Source organism: Schistocerca cancellata, chromosome 2 (genome assembly GCF_023864275.1).
Source record: "Schistocerca cancellata isolate TAMUIC-IGC-003103 chromosome 2, iqSchCanc2.1, whole genome shotgun sequence".
NCBI classification, from domain to species: Eukaryota; Metazoa; Arthropoda; class Insecta; order Orthoptera; family Acrididae; genus Schistocerca; species Schistocerca cancellata.
Genome location: NC_064627.1, coordinates 839,023,672 through 839,051,480, shown reverse-complemented (window position 1 = coordinate 839,051,480; position 27,809 = coordinate 839,023,672). Strand labels below are relative to the sequence as shown.

The 27,809-nt window shown below is 45.3% G+C and overlaps 1 protein-coding gene across 1 annotated transcript in view; it reads right to left on the bottom strand.

The window, feature by feature from the left end:
• LOC126162753 (probable chitinase 10) overlaps positions 1 to 27,809 on the bottom strand; it is a 375,310-nt gene that overhangs the window by 148,597 nt on the left and 198,904 nt on the right. The window contains exon 2 of the mRNA XM_049919434.1: positions 18,015 to 18,096. Within this exon, the coding sequence (XP_049775391.1) occupies positions 18,015 to 18,096 (82 nt within the window). The remainder of the gene's footprint in view (positions 1 to 18,014; positions 18,097 to 27,809) is intronic.

Below are 27,809 nucleotides of genomic sequence, written 5' to 3'. Positions count from 1 at the left end.
CCAAATTATATACCAGAAACTAAACAGAGGCAGAGCTCAACACGGCAGCCACTGAAGGTGTACTGTCACTCCAGATCGAGGTGTGTCCTCCGCTCCAGTGTGGTCGGCGTCCTGTGGGGCCTGCGCCGGGGAGTCAAAGCTGCGAGCCCTGGACTGGCGTGGCCTGGCCCGTTTCCAGGAGGCGGCGGCCCCGATGCGTGATGGAGAGCTCTGGCACTGACCTTCGCACAAAGAGAAACTCGCGGGGCCGACGGCCCACGCAGTCTGCGGCCGACACTCGGCGCACCCCGGGCTTCCGACACTTAACCCCACCAATGGCTTCCGACCATCGTCGAGCTCTGCTCCTTAACCCACTCTCACACGGGATGCAATTCTCACCCCGAAGCACGCCAGGCGTGGAATCGGTTGTGACTGCCGCTCACTCTGAAACGATCTGCGATCGCGGCGGTCTCCAGCTGCATCTACCGCACAAATCACGAAGACTGTCTACCAAAATTTATGTGCGCAAATAACTACAAAAAATGGCTCTGGCTCTGAGCACTATGGGACTTAACTTCTGAGGTCATCAGTCCCCTAGAACTTAGAACTACCTAAACCTAACTAACCTAAGAACATCACACACATCCATGCTCGAGGCAGGATTCGAACCTGCGACCGTAGCGGTCGCGCAGTTCCAGACTGTAGCGCCTAGAACCGCTCGGCCACTCCGGCCGGCCGTAAATAACTACCTTGGATATATTAGCGAGTGTCGAAAAAGGATGGAACCAGGCAGCAATATGGAGTACAGTCTTGCAACTCATTGGCCTGTGTAACTAATACGAAGGTACTAAACACAACTGCGGAAAAAGGAAATTTATGGCAAAACTTGACTAAAAGAAGGGATCGATTGGTAGAACGCATCCTGAGGTATCAAGGAATTTAGCACTGCAGAAATGTTTGGGGAGTAAAAGTTGCAGAGGGAGACCAAGAGACGAGTACACTAAATAGGATCAAATGGATGTGGGTTGCAGTGATTATTCGGAGATGAAGGGGTCCAGGATAGAGTAGCGTGGAGAGGTGCATCAAACCAGTCTTCGGACTGAAGATTCAAAAAATGGTTCAAATGGCTCTGACTACTATGTGACTTAACTTCTAAGGTCATCAGTCCCCTACAACTTAGAACTACTTAAACCTAACTAACCTAAGAACATCACACACACACCCATGCCCGAGGCAGGACTCGAACCTGCGACCGTAGCGGTCGCGCGGTTCCAGATTGTAGTGCCTAGAACCGCTCGGCCACTCCGGCCGGCCGCAAATAACTACCTTGGATATGTTAGCGACTGTCGCAAAAGGGTGGAACCAGCCAGCAATGTGGAGTGTAGTCTTGCAATTCATTGGTCTGTGTAACTAATGCGAAGGTACAGGAGGGAACGGGGAAAAAAAGAAGTTAATGGCAAAATGACTAAACAAAAGGATCGCTTGGTAGAACGCATCCTGAGGTATCAAGTAATCGTCAGTTTAGCACTGGAGAGATGTTTGTGGAGTAAAAGTTGCAGAGGGACACCACGGGACGAGTACAGTAAATAGGATCAAATGGATGTGTGTTGCAGTGGTTATTCGAAGATGAATGAGGTCTCTACAGGATAGAGTAGCGTGAAGAAGTGCATCAAATCAGTCTTCGGACTGAAGATTTCAACAACAGCAACTGCGTCAGCTGTGAAAATCCTGTGACTACTATTAATTTTACCTGACAGGTCAGTAACACACAACATGAACAGCAAAGTTCTCAACACAGCAAATTTGAAGCTACCTCTACTCCTATCGTCCGTCTAAAATAACAGGCTACGTGAATGTAGTCGAATTAAATCGGGTGATGCTGCGGGAATTAGATTAGGAAATCAGACGCTTAAAGCAGTAAATGAGTTTTGCTATTTGGGGAGCAAAATAGCTATTGATGGTCGAAATAGAGAGGAACTAAAATGTAGACTGGCAATGGCAAGGAAAGCGTTACTGAAGAAGAGAAATTTGTTAACATCGAGTATAGATTTAAGTGTCAGAAAGTCGTTTCTGAAAGTATTTGTATGGGGTGTAGCCATGTATGGAAGTGAAACATTGACGATAAATAGTTGGGACAAGAAGAGAATAGAAGCTTCCGAAATGTGGTGCTACAGAAGAATGCTGAAGATTAGATGGGTGGACCACATAACTAATGAAGAGGTATTGAATAGAATTGGAGAGAAGAGGAGTTCGTGGCACAACTTGACTAGAAGAAGGGATCGGTTGGTAGGGCATATCCTGAGCCATCAAGGAATCACCAGTTTAGTACTGGAGGGAAGCGTGGAGGTTACAAATCGTAAAGGGAGACCAACTGATGAATACGCTAAACAGATTCAGAAGGATATAGGTTGCAGTAGGTGCTGGGAGATGAAGAAGCTTGCACAAGATAGAGTAGCATGGAGAGCTGCATCAAACCAGTCTCTGGACTGAAGACCGCCACAACAACACGTTCTCCTTTCCAGAAACTCCTGAGTAAAGTTGCAAATTTCGTTTCATGTCCCCTACGTTCGTACTCTGATTAGTATTTGCTGGTAGGATACTGGGTCGTAAATAAAAAAAAAATGCTTTGAGGGCGTCGACATGTCATGTGAGAAAGTCACGTGTCGGGCTGTACCTTCGCATGTAGTGTCAGGTCGTAAGTGTTCAGTAATAAGCCTTCACATTCCATCCACTACCTTGTCGACCGATTTGGAGTGAGAAAATCCGTACCAGACAGGGAAAGTGTATCCACCACGGAGTACCAGATTGATAGTGCAGTCCTTAAAGAGGCTTCATAATTTCGAATGGTAAAACTCTGGAAGTGCGTGTTGCATGTCGAAGAGTTTTAACTGGCGAGCGTAAAGTGGCGCGACTTTTGACTATCACAGTGGGAGGTGACGCATGAGCCAGCACTTCGGGGCGGTCGGTCGGCTGGAAGACGCCGGGCGCCGGCACGGAGGAACAGTCACCTGTGGCGCGGAAGGAGAGAGTCGGGAGCAACGGGGAACGGTGTCAGCGCGGAGCATAGCGGCGCAGGAGAGAGTGCGCATGCGCAACCCGACACGCCGTGTCGGAAGTCTGCCGAGCAAGGCGCCAGTGTGCTAACCGGGCACATCCCGCAAGGTTCGCTTTTGGGACCGACACTGTTCGGTACACATTTTTCTCACAAACCGGTTATAGTGCCTCACTCTTTAAGTTCTTTAAATGACAGCTCCTGTTGCATGAAAATGTGTATGTCTCCCATGGTGATTCCTGGAGACAGTGCTTTGTATAAACAGATTGCCTCGATCCTCCTTAACCTAAGATCGCCTCCTTGGTGTCCACAAATAAACGCAGACTCAGTTATAACGTTTTCCAGTTCACTCCACCAACATTCAATTGATATACCAATGAGACACGTATCCAGTAATTTCCACTCGATCCCAGATACGAACATTACCATTTTACACTGTAGTCACGCGAACTAACCAATGGATCGGCCTCCTTTTCAAGACGTTTGTGATCCATCAATCGTAACATACACTTCTTTTGTTCATATTTTGTCTTCATTCACCTCGATCGTCAACTGTATTTCGTATCCATTAATTTTAATTTTAATAGTGAACAGTCTCAGTTGCACCGTTTACCTGGAATTTACCTAGGTTTCAGTCGCGATAATCCAACCTTCTTCAGAATAAGAGTATCTATCGTTTGTTCACAGTGGACATCGTCAAGCTAAAACTACAAATCCATAAATTATCGTTAGACAGCACAGCACTCGTGGCTGCCGCATCGCGGTCGCGAAGTGGGGCCGAGGCAGTGCCACATAAATTTTACTGTCTGACGATAATTTCACGGATTTGTAGTTTTAGCTTGACGATGTCCACTATGGACAAACGATAGATACTGTTATTCTGAAGAAGGTTGGGTTAACCCGACTGAAACCTAGGTAAATTCTAGGTAAACGGTGCAGCTGAGGCTGTTCATTACTAAAATTAAAATTAATATTTATACAGTTGCTGACAGGGCCGCGAAATGTTGAAGATATTTATTTCGTATCAGTCCCATTGTTCCAAATGTATCTCCCTTTCCATCAGTCTTCCTAGCATACATATTTTGGACTTGGAATGTTTGACACAGCGAATGGTGTTCCAGTACGATCCATTAGATCCTGATCTTCGTTCTTGCCACTTTTAGCTAATTGTAATTGCAAATCATTATTATTATACGTTTCAAACGAAGTTACGCAAGCAAAAATTGCACGTAATTCCGTACAATGGTGACGCGATAATTGAAAACTAACAAATCTCCCACTTCCTTGACAAACAAAAATCCAGCGTATCACATCCTCTATAACCTAAGAGAAAGTAAACGTCTCTTGGCTTAGTGTAGCAGCCTCATTCTGTATAGAGCAACACGCCTCATTGCATGAATGTGAATCTACACCCTATGTGGCATGTAGCTCATCAGTTCATTTAACTACTGCTTGTCTAATTTATTCCGTTTTGCAGTGGCAGTCCTGCATAACTCCCGCAGATTTCGTGTCGGGCTGAGGATGCGCTTGCGCAGCTCTTTTCAATCGATCCTAGGCCTGTTCCGTGGTAATGATATCGGTGAATCGTGCAGGCTAACCCAATGGCGCAATACCCGCACGGTTAATAAAATCGTTCACGATACTTGCGCGATAGTCATCCATTAACTAGAATATACTGCAATACTGAAACAGCGGTCTAGCGACGGGTTGGAGCATGTTATCCCTGCATTTCTGTTCACGGCGTCCGCCATCTCATAGCAGTTTTGATCCGCCGTGGCTCGCTGCGCTCGTTTGACCGGACGTCTCTGCACGAAGCATCGCCATGTTCCCTTCACACGCACTGAAGATGGACATGTGGAATGAGAAATACTGTTGGTAATATTGTCGTTGTGTCGTTCTGTACCGTTCACCATGGTTTCTGGCTTAAGGCCCGGGCCTCACCTTGGGCGTCTGGTGGCGTCTTGGACCCAAGTTTCTAACAATTAGGTTGGACTTGCGCCACGCGGTGACCGTCACAAAGTCGACGTCATGGTGACAGTGTGGTAGGGCTATATGTCGCTGATACATCCCATATTATTTGTAAAACTACGACTGCGGAAGAGTGGTGTAAAAGACAACATGCTTAATACACGTTCTTAATCTCTGACAATAATCAGGCGTAGAATATACAGAAACATAACGTAGGTATACGAACTGCGTTGTACCTAACAAAGAAACCTGTGACAAAGTGTGCAACACTTCTGTAGCATTTGAGCATCTTCAGACAATCTTATCCGGTAATGCTCACAGACAGACAATCTGTACTTGGAGACTGACGATACGAGCATCTTCCAAGCTACAGTGCCATTCATCGCTGTCATTTACTGTCTACCTTCTATTTCATATTTTACAGAATGTCTTTACACTCGCTGATCCGTCAATCATTCGCACTGCCCCCCTCTGTATATGCTCTGTTTTCTCTGTTACTTCGTCATGGTTCATATCACACATATTTCGGAAATATTCTGATATACCTTGCGAAAATGTATTTGGAACTATATCTTTCACAGAAAAATTCATGTTCCCATCATTAAATGTGCTGAGCTGATGTGTTGGTCCCCATTTCATGTATGCGCACATTGCTACTGCCACGGATTTATATAACTCGACAGTTACTAGTCATGACACATTCATCGTGCTGCCGAAGGTTGCGTACATTTGTTTGGTGACGTACGTAAGTCTTCACTTCTCGACAGTAAGACCGGTTGAAGGACAGCACTTCATCATACGTACTCGCATCATATGCTAAAAGCCAGACGTAACAGTTTAACTTTATCCGTTAATCCAATACAGTACTTCGTGGACAGCAATTACCTATCACACATCCGTTGGTACAGCGTATGTGCGACTGAGTAAGGATGTGCAGAGGTAACAAATGGTTCAAATGGCTCTGAGCACGTTTTCCGCTTGCATTACGGAACTGAATACAGAGTATGTGTTGCTATTCCTAGTACATGAGTGATACTTTGTAAATCATGTTGAACTCTTAAATGTTTTGAGGTGTTGATTATTCCCTAAATGGGCTTAGTTTTCGCATATCTTTTTTGACTATTTACTTTGTTGCCATCATTGTAACACTCTCAACGTAACTTTACAGCATTTGAGAAGGGGATTTTCTGTCTATATTTTAACAGAATATTCTTAGTACCACTTCCCGTTAATTTGAGATGTTTTTTCTTGAAAAATCACTATTCTACATAATTCTCTGTCATCTACACCAATTACAGACCTTAGAAAAGAACCCTTGTTATTAAATTATTCATGTAACCCTTATTTGGTATTCCTTGTATTTTATTAACTCCCAGTGCTAACCAATACATAGACTACTTGACTGAAGAATCACAACTACAGATTATTATTTGCAGCGAATTAGCTGAAGGGCATGAAAGCGTTGCTCGACTCCATGACTACACCGAGTACGTAAAACATGAGAAACCGCAGGTAAAGACGCAACAGGTTTGGTCATATGAGATGCTGTTTGGAAGAGCAGCTACACTGACAGAAACTGTTCTACATCTACATCTACATCCATACTCCGCAAGCCACCTGACAATGTGTGGCGGAGGGTACCTTCAGTACCTCTATCGGTTCTCCCTTCTATTCCAGTCTCGTATTGTTCGTGGAAAGAAGGATTGTCGGTATTCCTCTGTGTGGGCTCTAATCTCTCTGATTTTATCCTCATGGTCTCTTCGCGAGATATACGTAGGAGGGAGCAATATACTGCTTGACACTTCGGTGAAGGTATGTTCTCGAAACTTTGACAAAAGCGCCCGTACCGAACTACTGAGCGTCTCTCCTGCAGAGTCTTCCACTGGAGTTTATCTATCATCTCCGTAACGCTTTCGCGATTACTAAATGATCCTGTAACGAAGTGCGCTGCTCTCCGTTGGATCTTCTCTATGTCTTGTATCAACCCTATCTGGTACGGATCCCACACTTCTGAGCAGTATTCAAGCAGTGGCCGAACAAGCGTACTGTAACCTACTTCCTTTGTTTTCGGATTGCATTTCCTTAGGATTCTTCCAATGAATCTCAGTCTGGCATCTGCTTTACCGACAATCAACATTATATGATCATTCCATTTTAAGTCACTCCTAATGCGTACTCCCAGATAATTTATGGTATTAACTGCTTCCAGTTGCTGACCTGCTATTTTGTAGCTAAATGATAAAGGATCTATCTTTCTGTGTATTCGCAGCACATTACACTTGTCTACATTGAGATTCAGTTGCCATTCCCTGCACCATGCGTCAATTCGCTGCAGATCCTCCTGCATTTCAGTACAATTTTCCATTGTTACAACCTCTCGATACACCACAGTATCATCTGAAAAAAGCCTCAGTGAACTTCCGATGTCATCCACCAGGTCATTTATGTATATTGTGAAAAGCAACGGTCCTATGACACTCCCCTGCGGCACACCTGAAATCACTCTTACTTCGGAAGACTTCTCTCCATTGAGAATGACATGCTGCGTCCTGTTATCTAGGAACTCCTCAATCCAATCACACAATTGGTCTGATAGTCCATATGCTCTTACTTTGTTCATTAAACGACTGTGGGGAACTGTATCGAACGCCTTGCGGAAGTCAAGAAACACGGCATCTACCTGTGAACCCGTGTCTATGGCCCTCTGAGTCTCGTGGACGAATAGCGCGAGCTGGGTTTCACATGACCGTCTTTTTCGAAACCCATGCTGATTCCTACAGAGTAGATTTCTAGTCTCCAGAAAAGTCATTATACTCGAACACAATACGTGTTCCAAAATTCTACAACTGATCGACGTTAGAGATATAGGTCTATAGTTCTGCACATCTGTTCAACGTCCCTTCTTGAAAACGGGGATGACCTGTGCCCTTTTCCAATCCTTTGGAACGCTACGCTCTTCTAGAGACCTACGGTACACCGTTGCAAGAAGGGGGGCAAGTTCCTTCGCGTACTCTGTGTAAAATTCAACTGGTATCCCATCAGGTCCACAGGCCTTTCCTCTTTTGAGCGATTTTAATTGTTTCTCTATCCCTCTGTCGTCTATTTCGATATCTACCATTTTGTCATCTGTGCGACAATCTAGAGAAGAAAGTACAGTGCAATCTTCCTCTGTGAAACAACTTTGGAAAAAGACATTTAGTATTTCGGCCTTTAGTCTGTCATCCTCTGTTTCAGTACCATTTTGGTCACAGAGTGTCTGGACATTTTGTTTTGATCCACCTACCGCTTTGACATAAGACCAAAATTTCTTAGGATTTTCTGCCAAGTCAGTACATAGAACTTTACTTTCGAATTCATTGAACGCCTCTCGCATAGCCCTCTTCACACTACATTTCGCTTCGCGTAATTTTTGTTTGTCTGCAAGGCTTTGGCTATGTTTATGTTTGCTGTGAAGTTCCCTTTGCTTCCGCAGCAGTTTTCTAACTCGGTTGTTGTACCACGGTGGCTCTTTTCCATCTCTTACGATCTTGCTTGGCACATACTCATCTAACGCATATTGTACGACGGTTTTGAACTTTGTCCACTGATCCTCAACACTATCTGTACTTGAGACAAAACTTTTGTGTTGAGCCAACAGGTACTCTGAAATCTGCTTTTTGTCACTTTTTCTGAACAGAAAAATCTTCCTACCCTTTTTAATATTCCTATTTACGGCTGAAATCATCAACTGTTAGGTTTGCAGATGCAAAATGTAGACAGTAAGAGGACAGGGCAGCCCGGCAAGAGGAGGAGGAGGATATTAGTGTTTAACGTCCCGTCGACAACGAGGTCATTAGAGACGGAGCGCAAGCTCGGGTGAGGGAAGGATGGGGAAGGAAATCGGCCGTGCCCTTTCAAAGGAACCATCCCGGCATTTGCCTGAAGCGATTTAGGGAAATCACGGAAAACCTAAATCAGGATGGCCGGAGACGGGATTGAACCGTCGTCCTCCCGAATGCGAGTCCAGTGTGCTAACCACTGCGCCACCTCGCTCGGTAGCCCGGCAAGAAGATGGATAAATGAAGTCATAGGCGACCTGCAGAAAATGGGCTGTAGGACATGAAAAGCTCGAGCGTTGGATCCTGATAATAGGCAGAGAATCATTGAAGAGGCCAATGTTCAGACCGAATTCTAGATCGAAAGAAGAGGCCGAAGAAGGAAAAGGCACACCGCCAACATGGAAGTCCTCAGACAGTCAGGAAGAAAGCACAATGTCTCACAGGAATTGATTTTCATCCTTAGGTATGCACACGGACAAAACTGACTGGCATAAAGGGCCTTGACATTAAAAATGACGTGACACGCAGCAGACTTCTGGAGGCATTAGACAGAAAGAATCGAGAGTCGCTGCTCGCACGCCGCCCACGTCAGCGCCAGCGCCCGGCCCCAGAGAAAGCATCGCAGCTGCACCTGCCGCGCGTGACAATAGCGCGCCTGCCTGGCAGGGACACGCGGGCGCACAGTGGAAAGCTCCCGGGCCGCGCCGAATAATAATTGATGCCGCTCCGCCTGCCCTGCGTGAGTAGCGCCCGGCCGCCATAACGGCCATTTGCATCGAGGGCGCTGCCGCAAATGGGACACAATACATTCTGCAGCCGTGTCACGGACCCTGAATATAGTTATTAGCGCTTAATTCCGTTCCACGCCGTGATCTCGAGCCCACGCCATCTGGTACGGCGTGCCAGCTACCGACTACGCAGCGCCACTAATTTAGTGGGGTAAGGGGGTGGGGTCCCTCCATTGTACAGTGCGTGTCAAGCAGTACAGATATTTGCGTGAGCACTTCACTGTGTGTGTACAACATAGGGAAACGCGGTTCAAGTACAATGACTTTTTCTGGAGACTACAAATCTACTCTGTAGGAATCAGCATGGGTGAAACCCAACTCGCGCTGTTCGTCCACGAGACTCAGAGGGCCACAGACACGGGTTCCCAGGTAGATGCCGTGCCGTGTTTCTTGACTTCCGCAAGGCGTTTGATAGAGTTCCCCACAGTCGTTTAATGAACGATGTAAGAGCATATGGACTATCAGACCAATTGTGTGATTGTATTTAAGAGTTCCTAGATAACAGAACGCAGCATGTCATTCTCAATGGAGAGAAGTCTTCCGAAGTCAGAGTGATTACAGGTGTGCCGCAGGGGAGTGTCTTAGGACCGTTGCTATTCACAAGGTCATATATATATATATATATATATATATATATATATATATATATATATATATATGACCTTGTGAATAACATCGGAAGTTCACTGAGGCCATTTGCGGATGATGGTGTAGTGTATAGAGAGGTTGTAACAAGATCTTTTATCATTTAGCTACAAGCAGTACAGCAGGTCAGCAACTGGAAGCAGTTAATTCCATGAATTATCTGGGAGTAAACATTAGGAGTGATTTAAAATGAAACGGCCATATAAAATTAATCGTCGGTAAAGCAGATGCCAGACTGAGATTCATTGGAAGAATCCTAACGAAATGCAGTCCGAAAACAAAGGAAGTAGGTTACAGTACACTTGTTCGCCCACTGCTTGAATACTGCTCTCCAGTGTGGGATCCGTACCAGATAGGGTTGATAGTAGAGAAGATCCAACGGCGAGCAGCGCGCTTCGTTACAGGATCATTTAGTAATCGCGAAAGCGTTACGGAAATGATACATAAACTCCAGTGGAAGACTCTGCAAGAGAGACGCTCAGTAGCTCGGTACGGGCTTTTGTTGAAGATTCGAGAACATACCTTCACCGTGGAGTTAAGCAGTATATTGCTCCCTCCTACATATATCTGGCGAAGAGACCATGAGGATAAAATCAGAGAGATTAGAGCCCACACAGAAGCATACCGACAATCCTTCTTTCCACGAACAATACGAAACTGGAATAGTAGGGAGAACCGATAGAGGTACTCAAGGTACCCTCCGCCACACATCATCAGGAGGCTTGCGGAGTATGGATGTAGATGTAGATATACTATACACTGTCTCATCAAAAGTATCTATACACCTATTAATGGACATAAATATGACACGTAGTTGCCTTTCACCTGTATGATAGGTTGATGCTGTTAGACGCTGGGGTCTGAAGTGAAGTGACGCTCTAACTCAGTCCAATGAAGTTCAGGTCGGGACTCTGAACAAGCGAGTTAACTTCAGGGATGTTATTGTCCACAAATCATTGTCTCACAAGATGCCGCTTTGTGACAGGTTCCACTGTTATAAAATACACACATCAAAAAAGGTTTTGCATCACGTCGGTTCCGAGAGTTTCTGGTTTGTAGAGAAAAATGGAATAGATATCAACAAAAACATCATTTCCACCCTTTTTGCTGCTCGTGAAAACCTCACAATGCATATTGCACTACCATAAAGCAAGACCTTCAGAGGTGGTCGTTCAGATTCCTGTACACACAGGTAACTCTAATACCCAGTAGCATGTCGTCTTGCATTGATGCATGCTTGTATTCGTCGTGGTATACTATCGACAAGTTCATCAAGGCACTGTTGGTCCAGATTGTCCCACTCCTCAACGGCGTCTAGGGTAACTGCAGCCATGGTCTCCGAGCTGGTGGTCCATGCTGCTGCAAACGTCGTCGAACTGTTCGTGCAGATGGTTGTTTTTGCAAACGTCCCCATCTGTTGACTCAGGGATCGTGAGGTGGCTGTACGATCCGTTACAGCCACGCGGACAAGATGCCTGTCTTCTCGAGTGCTAGTTATACGAGGCCGTTGGGATCCAGCACAGCGTTCCGTATTACCCTCCTGAACCCACCGATTACATATTCTGCTAACAGACATTGGATCTCGACCAACGCGAGCAGCAATGTCACGATACGATAAACCGCAATCGCGATAGGCCTTTATCAAAGTCGGAAACGTGATGGTACGCATTTCTCCTCCTTACACGAGGCATCACAAAAACGTTTCACCAGGCAACGCCGGTCAACTGCTGTTTGTGTTTGAGAAATCGGTTGGAAACTTTTCTAATGTCAGCACGTTGTAGGTGTCGCCATCGGCGCCAACCTTGTGTGAATGCTCTGAAAAGCTAATCATTTGCATATCACAACATCTTCTTCCTGTCGGTCAAATTTCGCGTCTGTAGCACGTCATCTTCATGGCGTAGCAATTTTAATTGGCAGTAGTGTAGTTTCTTTGGCCCTTGACTGTATTAAAGCTTTTATATTTCCTCCCTGAGCTGTAATTCAGTTTCCTTGGTCTTTGTGCGGTTTTAATAACTCGAGCAAGATTTCTTAAAACATCTCTGATTCCTCACTCACAGCTCTCCTTTTCCGTCATTCGACACATTACTGCAGAACGTTGTAGCTACCCTCTCGCTCGCTCATAATATGAAAGCAAGTCGGCAGTGGTGACAGAGATGGGGTGGAGCGTGCGTGTGTGTGCACAGCGTCCATCAAGCGGAGCAGCTGCAGCGAGGAGCGGTGGGGCAGGGCCGCAGTGGCGGCGGCGTTGGCTGAGTGTGAGCCTGCGCCGGCAAACGTGTCAGGGTCGACCGCTGCCGGCGGGCCGCGCCGCGCCGTGGCTTTACCTCGCCGCCGCCGCCGCCGCGGCCTGCGACAACACAGCAGGCAGGGCCCGGCCCGCCCTGCCTGAGCGCCCTCCGCTACATCGGAAACTGCGCTCGCAGCAGGGCACGCTGCCGCGATTGCGGCCTTGTCGGGCGAGGTCTGCTTTTAGCAAGCAGCCACAAATCGTTCCCTTTAAACCATTCCACAAGCCAGCCATAAAACCGTCACCTGCCGGAAAGAGTAATGTACGTCCCTTACAGGGATGAATACCCATGACACGTTTTGGTAGCCAACGACGATGGAAACTACTGCTGCATTTCTCATTGCTTAAAACTTTTGGGCAACACGTATTGAAACACAAAATGCTGTGAGGCGCAACTGAAGTCCAGGCCGCTGTTGGGCTGCCTACGTACACGCTGTAGTCATGTGTCAAATTAAGCCGGCCGGAGTGGTCGAGCGGTTCTAGGCGCTAAAGTCTGGAACCGTGCGACAGCTACGATCGCAGGTTCGAATCCTGCCTCAGGCATGGATGTGTGTGATGTCCTTAGGGTAGTTAGGTTTAAGCAGTTCTAAGTTCTAGGGGACTGATGACCTCAGAAGTTAAGTCCCATTGTGCTCAGAGCCATTTGAACTATTTGAAAGCGGAATTTTACGTGCCCATTCGACAGTGCGCCACAGGTTACTCCAGTGCGATATTCGTTTTATCGCTGTATGTTAACAGGGACAGTAGAAAACAAAGAATAACGTGGTACTCCAACAGCGACTGAGCAACGCTCCTACATGGCGGTAGGAGTTAGCACGGGACAGGGTCGTGCTGTCGCTACTGGAGCACTGGTTATCCTTCCAGCTATGCAATGTAAGAACGAAAGTGCAAATATTTCCCGAATTACCAGAGAAAATGCGCTTGACGAATTAGAAGAGGAACCCTCTATATTCCCGTGTAGTGAACACAGGCTGCTGCGAGTAAAGTTTCAGTCAACACACGACTGTCCGGCCCCGGTAGCTAGTGGTGAAAAAATAAAAAATAAAAAAAAGTGGTCAGCGTGACAGAATGTAAATCCTAAGGGCTCGGCTTCGATTCCCGGCTGGGTCGGAGATTTTATTCACTCGGGGACTGGGTGTTGTGTTGTCCCAATCATCATCATTTAAGCCCCATCGAAGCGCAAGTCGCCGAAGAGGCGTCAACTCCAAAGACCTTCATCCGGCGAACGGTCTACCCGAAGGAGGCCCTAGTCACGCGACATTCAATTTAATTTAACAAAAAAAAAAAAAAAAAAAAGGCTCTGAGCACTATGGGACCTAACTTCTGAGGTCATCAGTCCCCTAGAACTTAGAACTGCTTAAACCTAACTAACCTAAGGACATCACACACATCGATGCCCGAGGCAGGATTCGAACTTGCGACCGTAGCGGTCGCGCGGTTCCAGACTGTAGCGCCTAGAACCGCTGAGCCACCCCGGCCGGCCTCCGTTTTGAAAATCGATTTGATTGTAACTGGAAATAAACCGCCGTTTTCTGTCGACAATGGGCGTAGCACGAGAGATGTGACGAACAGTATCTGTTTGGACCCACTCCAGCTACGCAGTGGAAGAACGATATTGCAACTGCCTGCTGAAACACCAGAGAAAAGGCGCCTGGCGACCCATGGGAGACAGACAGAGTCGTGATATGTAGCACAGAATATTGTTCCACATGACTTGATTCCACAATGTCCGGTCTACGGTAGACAGCAGCTCACGGATATACCGGCAAACTGGTATTGCTGCACTTGAGGGAATGTAAACATACAGGCTTGCTAAAAGAAAGCCGGACAGTACGTTGAACAAGCAAACAGAATTACATAGCATAATGTTTTTACAGAAATCCAAAAGACAATTTGGTAGAAACGTAGCAAATAAGTGCGCTTATAGTCTGTAGTCAGTGTGTAGTTAAATAACAACGTACATATTCGTTATGCTTGTAAGAGTTTTTAAATTTCAACGTTTGAACTTTTTTCTTTTTTTTTTAAGTTTTGCAGAATGACTTATTAATTATAAGCCGGCCGGGGTGGCCGGGCGGTTCTAGGCGCTACAGTCTGGAACCGCGCGACCGCTACGGTCGCAGGTTCGAATCCTGCCTCGGTCATGAGTGTGTGTGTTGTCCTTAGGTTAGTTAGGTTTAAGTAGTTCTAAGTTCTAGGTGACTGATGACCTCAGAAGTTAAGTCGCATAGTGCTCAGAGCGATTGGAACCATTTTTTGAACTTATTATAAGAAATGACTTAAGTGTTAATATATTTATGCATTTGAATTAAAACGCATATCTGGTAATAACATTAAACTCGCTAAACAAATATATCGTATTTAACTGCACAACGTTCCCAGAACGTATAAAGTTCGATCCTGGGTAGCGGTGACTGTTTGTTATGAGTCTTTGACTGCTTTTTACTACAAACCAGACATTTTAGTGCCAACCAATGTAGAGCAACGGTTTTGGCGTTTTGTCTGGACATTTTAACGATGGTAATTATTTTTAATTTTATCATGATTTCTCTGTTATTATATATAATTCAAATTGAAGTAATCACTGAATAAAATAAGTTTTTCTTGTTTCCGAAATTTTATTAATCTTCAAAATAATGAAGGTGGGCCATCAAAGTAACAGGATTCTGGGAGTGTTGTGTCGAAGGTAATGTTTGGGAATCCCTTTGTCTATGTGATGTACGGGGTGTAAACGTCCACAGCGGTGTAGGTGAAGACCAGATGAACAATTTGGTATAGGAGGCTTGAGGCTTGTCACGCTGAGACATAACCTCTAATTGGCAAAGAAAGCTAACCAAGCTACAGTGCGTGCTCACTACGCGAGATTTTGAGTATCCTCTGGCCTTCTTTCGCCGCCGGCCTGGTTGGTATTAGCCGTTTGAAGCTCATTTCTCTTTCTCGATGAAATAGTCCTCGAATGCTGAACGGAACCCGCTCTCGCTCCTACACATTCTAAAATAGATTTTGCATCAAAATTTTGTAAATTTTGATAGCGTAAAATTAACAATTAAACCGTTTTGTTTCTCTGGCCTCATTACTACAAAGTCGCTGTGCCTGTAAGGGTTATGTTTAGATCGAATTGTACAGAGCTATTACAAATGATTGAAGCGATTTCATAAATTCACCGTAACTCCATTCATTGACATATGGTCACGGCACACTACAGACACGTAGAGAAACTCATAAAGTTTTGTTCGGCTGAAGCAGCACTTCGGGTTTCTGCCGTCAGAGCGCTCGAGAGCGCAGTGAGACAAAATGGTGACAGGAGACGAGAAAGCGAATGTCGTGCTTGAAATGCACTCACATCAGTCAGTCATAACAGTGCAACGACACTTAAGGACGAAGTTCAACAAAGATCCACCAACTGGTAACTCCATTCGGCAATGGTATGCGCAGTTTAAAGCTTCTGGATGCTTCTGTAAGGGGAAATCAACGGGTCAGCCTGCAGTGAGCGAAGAAACGGTTGAACGCGTGCGGGCAAGTTTCACGCGTAGCCCGCGGAAAATTGGCTCATGCCAGAACTGGAGACCGACAGCGCCGACTTCATCTTTCAACAGGATGGTGCTCCACCGCACTTCCATCATGATGTTCGGCATTTCTTAAACAGGAGATTGGAAAACCGATGGATCGGTCGTGGTGGAGATCATGATCAGCAATTCATGTCATGGCCTCCACGCTCTTCCGACTTAACCCCATGCGATTTCTTTCTGTGGGGTTATATGAAAGATTCAGTGTTTAAACCTCCTCTACCAAGAAACGTGCCAGAACTGCGAGCTCGCATCAATGATGCTTTCGAACTCATTGATGGGGACATGCTGCGCCGAGTGTGGGAGGAACTTGATTATCGGCTTGATGTCTGCCGAATCGCTAAAGGGGCACATATCGAACATTTGTAAATGCCTAAAAAAACTTTTTGAGTTTTTGTATGTGTATGCAAAGCATTGTGAAAATATCTCAAATAATAAAGTTATTGTAGAGCTGTGAAATCGCTTCAATCATTTGTAATAACCCTGTAAACGTAAGTAGTTCTTACATAATGTTTACAAAAGTCTTTTTCCTTTCAGTATGTCCACAGGAATGTTTAAATCACTGATGTTAATGAAATAATTTTGCAGTCTCACCGACTAAGCCCGTAGCGTAAAAGGACGAGAGAAAATTTCGCGCGGCGCCCATGCGCTGCAGCGTAGGCTGATTTTGTGGGCTACTTTGAGGCTGTATCCCGGCTTCATAGACAAGTCTCTTATACCAAATTACTCATCTCGACCTCCATTATGCCACTGAGGTACGCTGTAAACAGCCATCGCTTACACCCCGTTTGTTTATGTGTGTATTCCATTATGGTAATAATATTCTTTTAGATTGTTGACGAATACGGAACGTTGTTCTCGGTCGAGTGTTCAAATGGCTCTGAGCACTATGGGACTTAACATCTGAGTTCATCAGTTCCCTAGACTTAGAACTACTTAAACCTAACGACATCACATAGATCCATGCCCGAGGCAGGATTCGAACCTGCGACAGTAGCAGCAGCGCGGTTCGTGACTGAAGCGCCTACCACCGCTCGGCCACACGCTCGAGTGTGCAACGACGGCAGTTATGTATGTAAATGAGAGACGCACGTCTATTTTGAGCTATGCAGGTTAAGGGTTTATCAATACGACGACTGGAGTAACAATAGAAAATGGCCCGTCGCTGAAATGAGCTGATGGTGTGATATAAGTGTCAGTGATTGTAAAATAACTATTGTAGAAAAGGAAACTGTGTTTTAGTTAGAAAGAGGATTATTATACATATAAAATGTAAATTTTCACGACTGAAAGTGTCACTATTACTAAAATATTCCGGACTAATATGCTGCGGTCGAATAAATTTCGTGGAAACGTTACGTCCCCATCTATGGAGGACATCTACAAGGGGGGGGGGGGGGGGGGGGGTTAAATTGTGTGAAAGAACGATTCAAAACCTGGCTCGCTACTAACGCTATTTGTTCATAAGCCGCAGGAATAGCAGGAACTTGCTATGACCAAGGAAAAGTGCTGATTTGAGACATATTGTGCAATGACGCCTAATTTCTTTATCAAGTTCTTCCTTGTCCGTTTTTATAGAATACCAGTCGCGACCATAGACAAACTTATTAATAATTAATGACCCGGCGGTAACTGTTTTTATAGAATACCAGTCGGGACCAAAGACAAACTAATTAATAATTAAAGGCCTGGCGTAACTTTGTTTCGTAAGTACCCAAGGTACAGTGAAACTGCTCTGTATCACTACGAACGCGTAGAGAGCAATCTTCTGTAACTGTAAAGTAAACTTATTTAGCTTGTTTATTACCTCCTCATTTACTGTCTAATTGGACATTGGCGCGTCCGATAAATAACAAGTACGCTATGAGCTGTAAACTGGGAGAGTGTGGGAGTGTGCTTGTGCTGAATACTCACTGGAGGCGGAGTAGACGAGGTCGGCGAGCAGGATGATGACGACGCACCAGAGGGCTGCCCGCCACACACACCGCGGCGCAATCTGCAACACAATATACACTGCGTTAGCGCTGTTGTGTGGCTCTTGTCTTCAGCGTGGAGGAGGGGCGGATGCGTGACACTGTGCTGCTACATCACACAGTGTGACTGACAGCTCACGGTCTCACACACACACACACACACACACACACACACACACACACACACGCTCAAATATTTTCGAATAGCAAAAACTTTATACTGATTTAAAGGCGTTACTGATCTTACTGGTACAGTATCAACCAAGGCTATTGCATCTGTTTTTATCCCAAAATAACACCAACAAACTTTAATGGGATACCTTGTAACTGTATAAAACCAAGATTTGCAAAAGGTTACTTTCCATTTCCTGTCATTTTTCAGATATGAAATGAGACTATAGTTGTATCTACCCCCAATACCGTTATAGTCAAATAAGTGTGGTAAGTGGCACATGTCTTCTCAGTTCTGCAGTACAAGTCTTAGTCACACCCGTGTGGGACAGGAATGACAATCACGACCAAATTTTTTCAGATTTTTTTTGTTGTTGTTTCAGTTCATTGCAAGTTGAATTGGGGGAAGATACACATCGGTATAGAGTGACTGACATGTTGAAGCAATCATTACTGAGGTTGACTGCTGCCTGTCTTTACTAAGGAGGCATGTGCCAGCTTTCCACGGTCAGAATCGTTGAGATGAGAGTATCGTCGGTATATGTCACATATAATTTACTTGCTCTATCCTGCAAATCACCTATCTTTAAAAATTCACAACGCCTCGTACGAAGCAGTTCGCCGGACAGGTATTTCGATGTTAGTTGAACATCTGACTCTGAAGAAAAGTGTCCGTTCAATTGAGGTGTAAAAAGTTGTCTTTTTTTACGGTCCAACTCTCATTTAGGAGAATTCTTGGATAGTTTCCGATTACTGCCTGAAATATGTGTTATAAGCTGACGCAACGTTCAAAAACTGAAGCGCACCACAAATGTGATTCGATAAACAAAGGTAACAATTGTGGGAAAAAATCCAAATTGTATGTTTATTCCATGAACGTAGAAAAAGTGATGATATGAATCTGTGCCAGTTCCATGTGTAAATGAGATACATTCGCCGGAATTTTTAGTATTACAGAAGAAATTATAACTAACGATAAAGTTTATAATGGCGGTAAGTTGCAGGCTATAATAAATATCCATAAATTTTAAGATCAACATAATGCTAACCATCTAATACGAATAATCTTCGTTCTGTTTCGAATTCCGTTCTTTGCGTAATGGTACAGAAGACTTTCAGTTTCAATGCTATAGTTCACCAATTAAAAATGAATTGGGTATTTTTGTAAGCTATGTTCAGATTTCCTGCCAGAAATATCACTTGCGTGGGGCTGTCTCTTTCTCATCTCGAAGAGATCTGACAGCATTGTATCTCATTATACATGTAGTATAAAGCCATTGTAGTGTTAAATAATAGTGTGAATGTACAACAGTTTTATTACATGTATTCTTATGATTACAAAACAGTTGCCTACAGTCACATCTGCAAAAGGAAACACTTTTGAATCGAAGCATCGGGTCATCGTCCTGGCACACCTGTGTGAAAGAGTCAAAGATACCATTATCAAGGCAGTCGCTGCGGTCAGTACGATAGTAAATATGCAATACGTATCGGCCTGTTATACTTGTAGAGCGGCAGGCCATTGGGAATAAGTCTACGCGCCTAATGCGTTCGCGAAAGCTTGTTTGCACGCAGAATATCGCTGGCTGGGAGCCAACGGCGTTAGCGCAGGCCGGACCGCGAGTGAAACCTGCCGAAATATGCAAATGACGCGTATTCAAGTGTCTGCCGGCTCGTTAGCGAGCTCAGCGGAGACCTCTGACGTAGCGGGAGGGTGCCGTGGCGGGAGAAAGTTATAAACGAAACAAACAAGGCGACCCCGCCGCTACTCGGGGGCTGCCTCTCGCAGATGTGGCACGGGGAAAATGTTTGCACTGTGCACAGTCTCTTATTTTCCTCCGGTATCAGCGAACGGCACTGTGTCTTCCGGCCCTCTGTGAGCAGGTGTAGGATTCGTGCTTACTGTGACCCTTATAACGGAGAAATTAATGATAAACTCTTCTGGGTTATTAGGTCCCGTCGCTTTTCTCTTCTAACTCTTCTGCAAATCCTGTCCTCAGATGAGTACACACAAATTTCGTTTCGTGAAGAAGATCCCTGACAAGGGATATAAGGTCTCATCACCTAGATAATTTTACTGTGACTGACAAAAACTGAACATTCTGGTCGAGGATCAGACCCGCCCACGCGTTGCAGAGACTGTTTCGACTACGCTGCAGAAGTTTCGATGGGAAGCCCTTACACGTCTTCCATACAGTCCCAATCTCTCCTCAAGCGTTTTCGATATTTTTGGAGCCCAGGAGAGAGACATTCACGGCCATCAATTTGCTTCAGACAAAGAGGTACATGCCGTAGGCAACTGCAGACATTTCTCCATGAACGCACTGACCGCCTTGCCTCACAGTGGGATAGATTTATTAACAGTTGTAGAAATTACTTCTGAAATAATGAACAGTGTTGTTACTTTTTAAAATCTGTCTCGTTTTCATTTGACTACTCCTTACAATGTGGGAGAAACCGAGAGGCGAAACCAGAGATGAATAAACAGTAGAAAAGTAAATTCTCTTACTGTGGTTCCAACCGATTACAATTTCATCCCAGAAGCTGCCCGGCTGGATCGCCTGTGCGGAGCAGCTGAAGACAACTCTTACTTTAGTCGATTACGCTCTGTTGGTCACGCTGAGTTTTCCAGTTACACAGTTACGTCAGATCTGCCGTAAGCGCGCGGTTACTGACTTGAACTCGGGTGAACTTATGACACAGGAGTCATCTAGTCTTGGGAAAACTGAACAAAGGCATCATTCCAGCAATGGGTTCCCCAGTCCCGCAGAGGAGAAGTAGCAATAGTCAGCGCTGTCCCCACCAAACGCCGCACAGGCAGCAATTGTTAATGTTATTTTTACTGAAAAAAGCCAAGAATCCTCGCTCGCGGTGAAACACGAAGGGAGACGAAGCACGCTTCGGATGGTTCCGTGATGCTCTCAGAAATTTTTCACACGAGACAGTCTGCCTGTCTCCATTTCGGGGGAAGGTGAGAACAGAGGTTCTAGTCTATAAAACTCGACGTTCTTTGAACAGCAGTTGCCTCAGTGCCAGTCATAGCGACGCCGAATCTGTGATGATCGATTTCCAACCAGAAATTCGCGCCTCGCTTTACTGCAGTTTGCGCTGGCAGTATTATAGCTGTGATAGGAGTCTAATTCTTTGTGCAGTTCCTCTGCATCACCTACGTAATTCTTGTACAGTTACTTACGCTGAGAGACTGACAGTGCTGAGCGAAACCAGTCATTCAAAAAATTAATGCAGTCAGACGGATAATAAAAACGTATGAGGAGGTTGTAATAGTTCAAATGGCTCTAAGCACTATGGGACTTAACATCTGTGGTCATCAGTCCCCTAGAACTTAGAACTACTTAAACCTAACAAACCTAAGGACATCACATACATCCATAGCCGAGGCAGGATTCGAACCTGCGACCGTAGCAGCAGCGCGGTTCCGGACTGAAGCTCCTAGAACCGCTCGGCCACAGCGGCCGGCAGAGAGAGAAAATACATAACTACTTAGCAGTGTTAGTTCCTTGGCATTTCCCTTTTTCCAAAGATTTCCTAAATTATCCTTGTCCACTATAGGTATCACCACAGGACGCAAAACCACATCACTTTTGCGTCCGGCCATCCTGATTTAGGTTTTCCGTGATTTCCCTAAATCATTCCAGGCAAATGCCGGGATGGTTCCTCTGAAAGGGTACGGCCGACTTCCTTCCCTAATCCGATGAGACCTATGACCACGCTGTCTGGTCTCCTTCCCCAAACAACCAACCAACCAACCACATCACTTTTCAGGCTTAGCCTTTGAAAGCTGGCTGTTAAATAGCAACTTTGAATATTACATTTTATTATTTTCATATAACATTTCTTTCGCAAACTAGATTTTGCAGGATTACTGCAAAGATGATTCTATGTCTACTATCGACTACAAACATTTCTCTCCTTGGAAATTTCGTATCTGGGGTTTAAAGGAAGCAAGCTCTGCACTCTCACAACTAACTCATAGTTCGTCGCTCTACTTGTGTATTTGGTTATTTATGCCGCAACCAGTCTGGCTGTCTGTGTTCCGAACGTGCGAACTGCTTCTTACTCGTTCAGTAGCACACTGCATTGCTGCTCAAGAAAACAAAGTTAACTTTAGCGTCCCCACAAAGTGCTAAAAATAGCAAGTGAAATGTTATCCAAAATAAATGGAATATCACGAGGTAACTTTGTAGTCAGATTGCGTTCCTAAAATTGGTGCATGATTCAAAGGTATGTGAAAGGGCATAGCTTCCCAAATCAGGGCATTTTAGGATTTACTTCCACGAATCAGCCGGCCGGTGTGGCCAAGCTGTTCTGGGCGCTACAGTCTGGAGCCGCGCAACAGCAACGGTCCCAGGTTCGAATCCTGCCTCGGGCATGGATGTGTGTGATATCCGTAGGTTAGTTAGGTTTAAGTAGTTCTAAGTTCTAGGGGACTGATGACCTCAGCAGTTGAGTCCCATAGTGCTCAGAGCCATTTGAACCATTTTTTGCTCGAATCATCCAATATTAAACCGAGCGGTACACTTACACCTTGCAGCAGATAGGTGCCGACTGCTCGCAACGCTTGAAGGTGACACACAGGCCTTCCGGTCAGTACATCGAGAAATGTCACAAGTGCTCCTCGAGAGCGCAGCAAGACGTGGCGCTGGCGAGCAAACACGGTAACGAGGCTGAGGGCCGCCCACGCTTCCACAAGGCGGGAGGAGCAGGCGGGACGGAGGCCGCGGCGGCAGGGGCCTCCCCAAGGTCAGGAGCGGCCGGCTATAGACCAAAGTTGAAGGCCCCTCCGCAGCCGGGATGCGAAGCGACGCGCTGTCGTGTCGCGGCCGTGTTTACTGTAATTCAGATGTGGAGCGAGTGCGAATTCAGTGTTGAGGGTTGCGTGCGTTCGAAAGCGAGGCTCCCCTGTTACATCAGTGCCGTACTGGCTTCCTTATTTCCTTGCCGCTGCAGTTCCGCGAGTATTATTAGTCTGACAATGGGAACGGTGGCACTGCGATCGTTTACTACTCGTCGACACATTTCTTCTTACTAAAGTATGCAGCAGTGTAAAGCAGTGACGTAGCACCGATGCTGAGTGCACGATCTTCCTGCTATAGTGTAACACTGACAGCGTGAGGCAAAAAATGACCGACTCTCAGGATCAGACGGCCTTTAACGAAGTTGTGTATTGTGAAAGGAGTAAGACGAAAATTAAGTATGGCAGAGTATACAATTGCAAATTTGCTCCGTAAGAGGAAGAGTGATAACTAGAAAAAGTTTCACAATCCAGATGGTAAACATACAAACATTTTCAACTACAAACAAATTGGTTGTATTTCTGATTAATGAATTTACAGCAGTTTCCGAAATATTTTCTACATATACATGTATCTATACATATATCCACACCCGCACAATATTGTGTGCGTTCGCACGTATATATATATATATATATATATATATATATATATATATATATATATATATATATATATAGTGTGTGTGTATTCTCGCACGGGTATATATATACATATATATAAGCGTCGGTTCGTTTCCCGTAACTAACAAAATGACCTTCACAGAAGAATTTTATGTACCCATTCGATAGAGTGGTCCCAAACAAGCCCAGAGCGATATTTTACTATCGATGTCTTACAGCTGCAACAGCGCCATCCTGGCCAAAACTGACTGCAGCAGAGCTGCCCAGTCGCTGCTGGAGTACTGCTTGTTCTTTGTGTTTCACTGTTCCCGTTAATACTTGGACATATCGATAAGAATATATCGCTCTGGACTGGAACCGCTCTATCCAATGGGTACTCAGAATTCCCCTCTAAAAATCATTTTATTTGTTACGAGAACGAGCCGACGCTTTCCCTCGACCCTGGACGTCACGTGAAAGACATGATGAGCAGTATTTGTTCGAGGAAACATCGGAAAAAATGCGCCTGACGACTCTTAGCAGGGACATATACTATGTACATAGACAGGGAGTTCAAAAGAAATGTTGAATGCTTTGAGAGGTGGTAGTATTCGTCGAAACAAGAAAAATAAGTTCCGGAAACACATACTTTCCGAGATAAACACGTGTTTATAGGAAGGGCTGCGCGACGCTTGATTGCGGGTATTAGCACAGTCGTTGTATTGACGCTCCGTCAAATGTGTCGGCACGGTGTTATGATGTCTTACTCACAATACCTACAATTAAATGGTCTAGTCAGTTGTGTGGTTCGAGTCGTGTCGTAGGCTATGTTAGTTTTCGTTCTGTTTGTGTGCATTATTGTACAGTACTGTCAACCCAGGGTACGTATCATGGTGTTTTACTTTCTTCCAGACGCCGTTTCTCTTCTGTGTTTATTGCGGTGTTTGTACGTACGAATGGTTTACTACGTTTACGTTATTTATCTTCTAGCACTTGTTAGCAATTAAAGCCTACTACTCGGCAAGTGAAATAGCGGACATGATATTTTGCTATGGTTTAGCAAATGGACGTACTTTGTGAGCCCATGCCCTCTAAGTTGAAAAATTTCCGCAGCGCAGAGTGCCATCTGATAGGTCTTTCGGAAGACTTTTCCGGCGTCTGAGGGACACAGGTACCCTTCCTTGTACCTAGGAAGACCGACAGTGGAAGGCCCCGCACAGTCCACACGTCTGACTTGGAGGAGCGCGTGCTACATTCGGTGGAAGAAACCCTTGGGACCAGTGTGCGACTATTAGCAGCAGCAGAATCCGTGTCTCACTCTCAATCTGGGGGTTACTTCATGAAGAATTGATGCACCCATATCACTTACAGCGCGCTCAGGCCCTAAGGCCACAGGCTCATCATGGCAGAAAGCGGTTCTGCCAGTGGCTTTTTCAGAAGTCTGCCGTAGATCCACTGTTCACATCCAAGATTTTATTTACCGATGAGGCAGGGTTCACAAGAGATGATGTGAATTTCCATTACCAGCAAGTATGGGCAGATGTAAATCCCAAAGCAATGCAAGTAAGAGGGCATCAACACCGATTCTACATCAACGTATGGCAGGCGTACTTGGCGATAGATTAATACGGCCATACGTGCTACCACAAAGGTTAACTGGGTCGCATTTTCTGTACTTTCTCATTAATGCCTTGCCTACTTTGCTGGAGGCTGTACATTGCAGCATGGAATACAAATATGGTTCACGGATGATGGTGCACCAGCACTCTTCCTTCACAATGTGCGCTAACATCTGCTGACACAGACATTTGAGGGCCGCTGGATTTGTTTGGGGAGGGGGGGGAGGAGGAGGGGGTCACACCTTGGCCTGCTCATTCCCAGACTCAATCTCCTAGACTTTTGCTTATGGGGACTCTTGAAGGAATTGTTCTACGCCACGCCAATCAACGACATGCGGACACTACAGGGTCGCGTCTTCAGTGCGTGCCAGCAGGTTCAGCAACAACCGGGTGTATTTCAAATGGTCCGTCACTCCTTACGCCTTTATATATATATATATATATATATATATATATATATATATATATATATATATATATTTCTGCGCTGGTATGGTCCACTTGTACCGGGGACTCGAGCGACGAATTTTCAGCTAAATTGGCGGCGGCGAAAATTGGCGAGTCGATTCACCAAGCGTACGGAGACAGCGATTTCAGAGACTACGTGACAGGACCAGCTGGCAATATGTGTGTGTGTGTGTGTGGTGTTCAGGAGGAACGAGGTCTATATATTCATTTTAAACTTGCCAGCTGGTCCTGTCACGTCGTCTCTGAAATCGCTGTCTCCGTACGCTTGGTGAATCGACTCGCCAATTTTCGCCGCCGCCAGTTTAGCTGAAAATTCGTCGCTCGAGTCCCCGGTACAAGTGCACCATACCAGCGCAGAAATGAGAGCGGTTACACGAGTTCACTAGCACACCCGAGGTCTCGTGGCATTACAACTACGTGCTCAAATTATTCCTTATCAGCTGGCAAGTTTAAAGTGAGTATATGGAGCTCATTCCTGATGTCTAGGTTTTGGCTCTGCTACGCAGTCAGAGAACGGCTCCGTCATCAAAGTGCGGACAGAGGCTGCCTATAAGGGGAGACGCGAGGGTACGACGTAGTCGCCCATCGGTGCGACACTGAAACAGGAGGCGCTGCGGCTGCAGAGGAGATGCAGGAATGGCCGTGGCATATGACGCAACGCCGCTCGTGATGGTCGATGAACTACTCGCATCGCAGAAGAGTTTCGAAACCTATTTTCCAGGAGAGGCAGTTGTGCGCTCACGCAACCTACGTGGCACAAACTGGAGTGAAATGAAATTTTTAATAAGTTGTAGAAGCGGAAGAAATACGTAGAGCGTTTAAAAAAGTGCTTGGGGTGGATATTGTCTTGTGAATGGGATTACGATGTTTTCATTTTCAAAAGAAGCATCTGATTTTACGTGTTATATCCTTTACAGTCATTTACGAGCCGTATTCGGAAAGTAAGGTCCGATTAGGCGCGAAATGGAAACCACTATGAAAAACCGCTGGAACTTTGCACAGATGTGTTGGGCAGTGTCTTTAGTGTGCCTGCCTACCGCTTCATGTCGTCATTCGTTGGACTGGCGTTTCAGTTTTGGCTTCGTGGCATTCGCTTCACAACTGTTCCAGAGTTTCCACAGGCAGCAGACCGCTCCATTCACACCATCAAAAGAACAGGATCTGCTAACGGTATACTACGCCTTCCACAACGCTGGCAATGGGTTCTACACAATGCTAGTGACTACTTTGAAGGACAGAAACAGGTACTAACATGTAACTCTTTTGTAACGTTTATGAATAAATAGTTCCAACCCTCGTATAATGGAGCAAATGATTTGACTACAGTTATATGTAATACATTTCCTAAGAAATTGTTTAATTTAATTGACAGTTGGATGATAATTTGTGTTAGTTTTACAGCTGGTAATTCAGAAGAGGCAGGGAAAGTCAGAAACGAGGAAGTGGGTGGATGGGAAAGAGCGAGACAGCGACAGAGCAAAGGAGATACAGAAGGAGAAAGATGATGTTAATTTCGACCAGGAAGTACAAATGAAGCAACTTTCACCGCTATTAAGGAACTGTGTCCGCGTCTCGACGGAGTTATTTACTGGCATTGCGAGTGAGGATCCACGTCCAGGCATTAAATCCGCAATATCATGACCGCGAGTTCCGCCATGGGTAATCCGTGGTTCCTTAAGGCTCACTACACCTTTGGAAAGCTACGATGCTTCCGTGTTTGCGACCAGCTGCCATTACGTTTCTTCAGAATCTACTGAAAGCAACATTAGTTCGACGGAACATGTCGCGCAGTCGTCGTCTAAAACAAACATTAAGAAGTGGTTTATGTAACACGTTCCTTAACCTCCCATTTACTGTCTGAAATTAAGTGACATCTTTTGACATACTACAAAAGATAAGAAAATCACTTTACTATGAGAAATAATTCATGTGACGTCAAGCACGAAACTGAACGTGACACTGGCTTAAACATATAATCACAATAGCATTAACAGTCAGAAGACCTGCAGCGTTCATTTGACGCCAATTTTTGAACAAAGTTCAAAATTCAAATTGCTCTGAG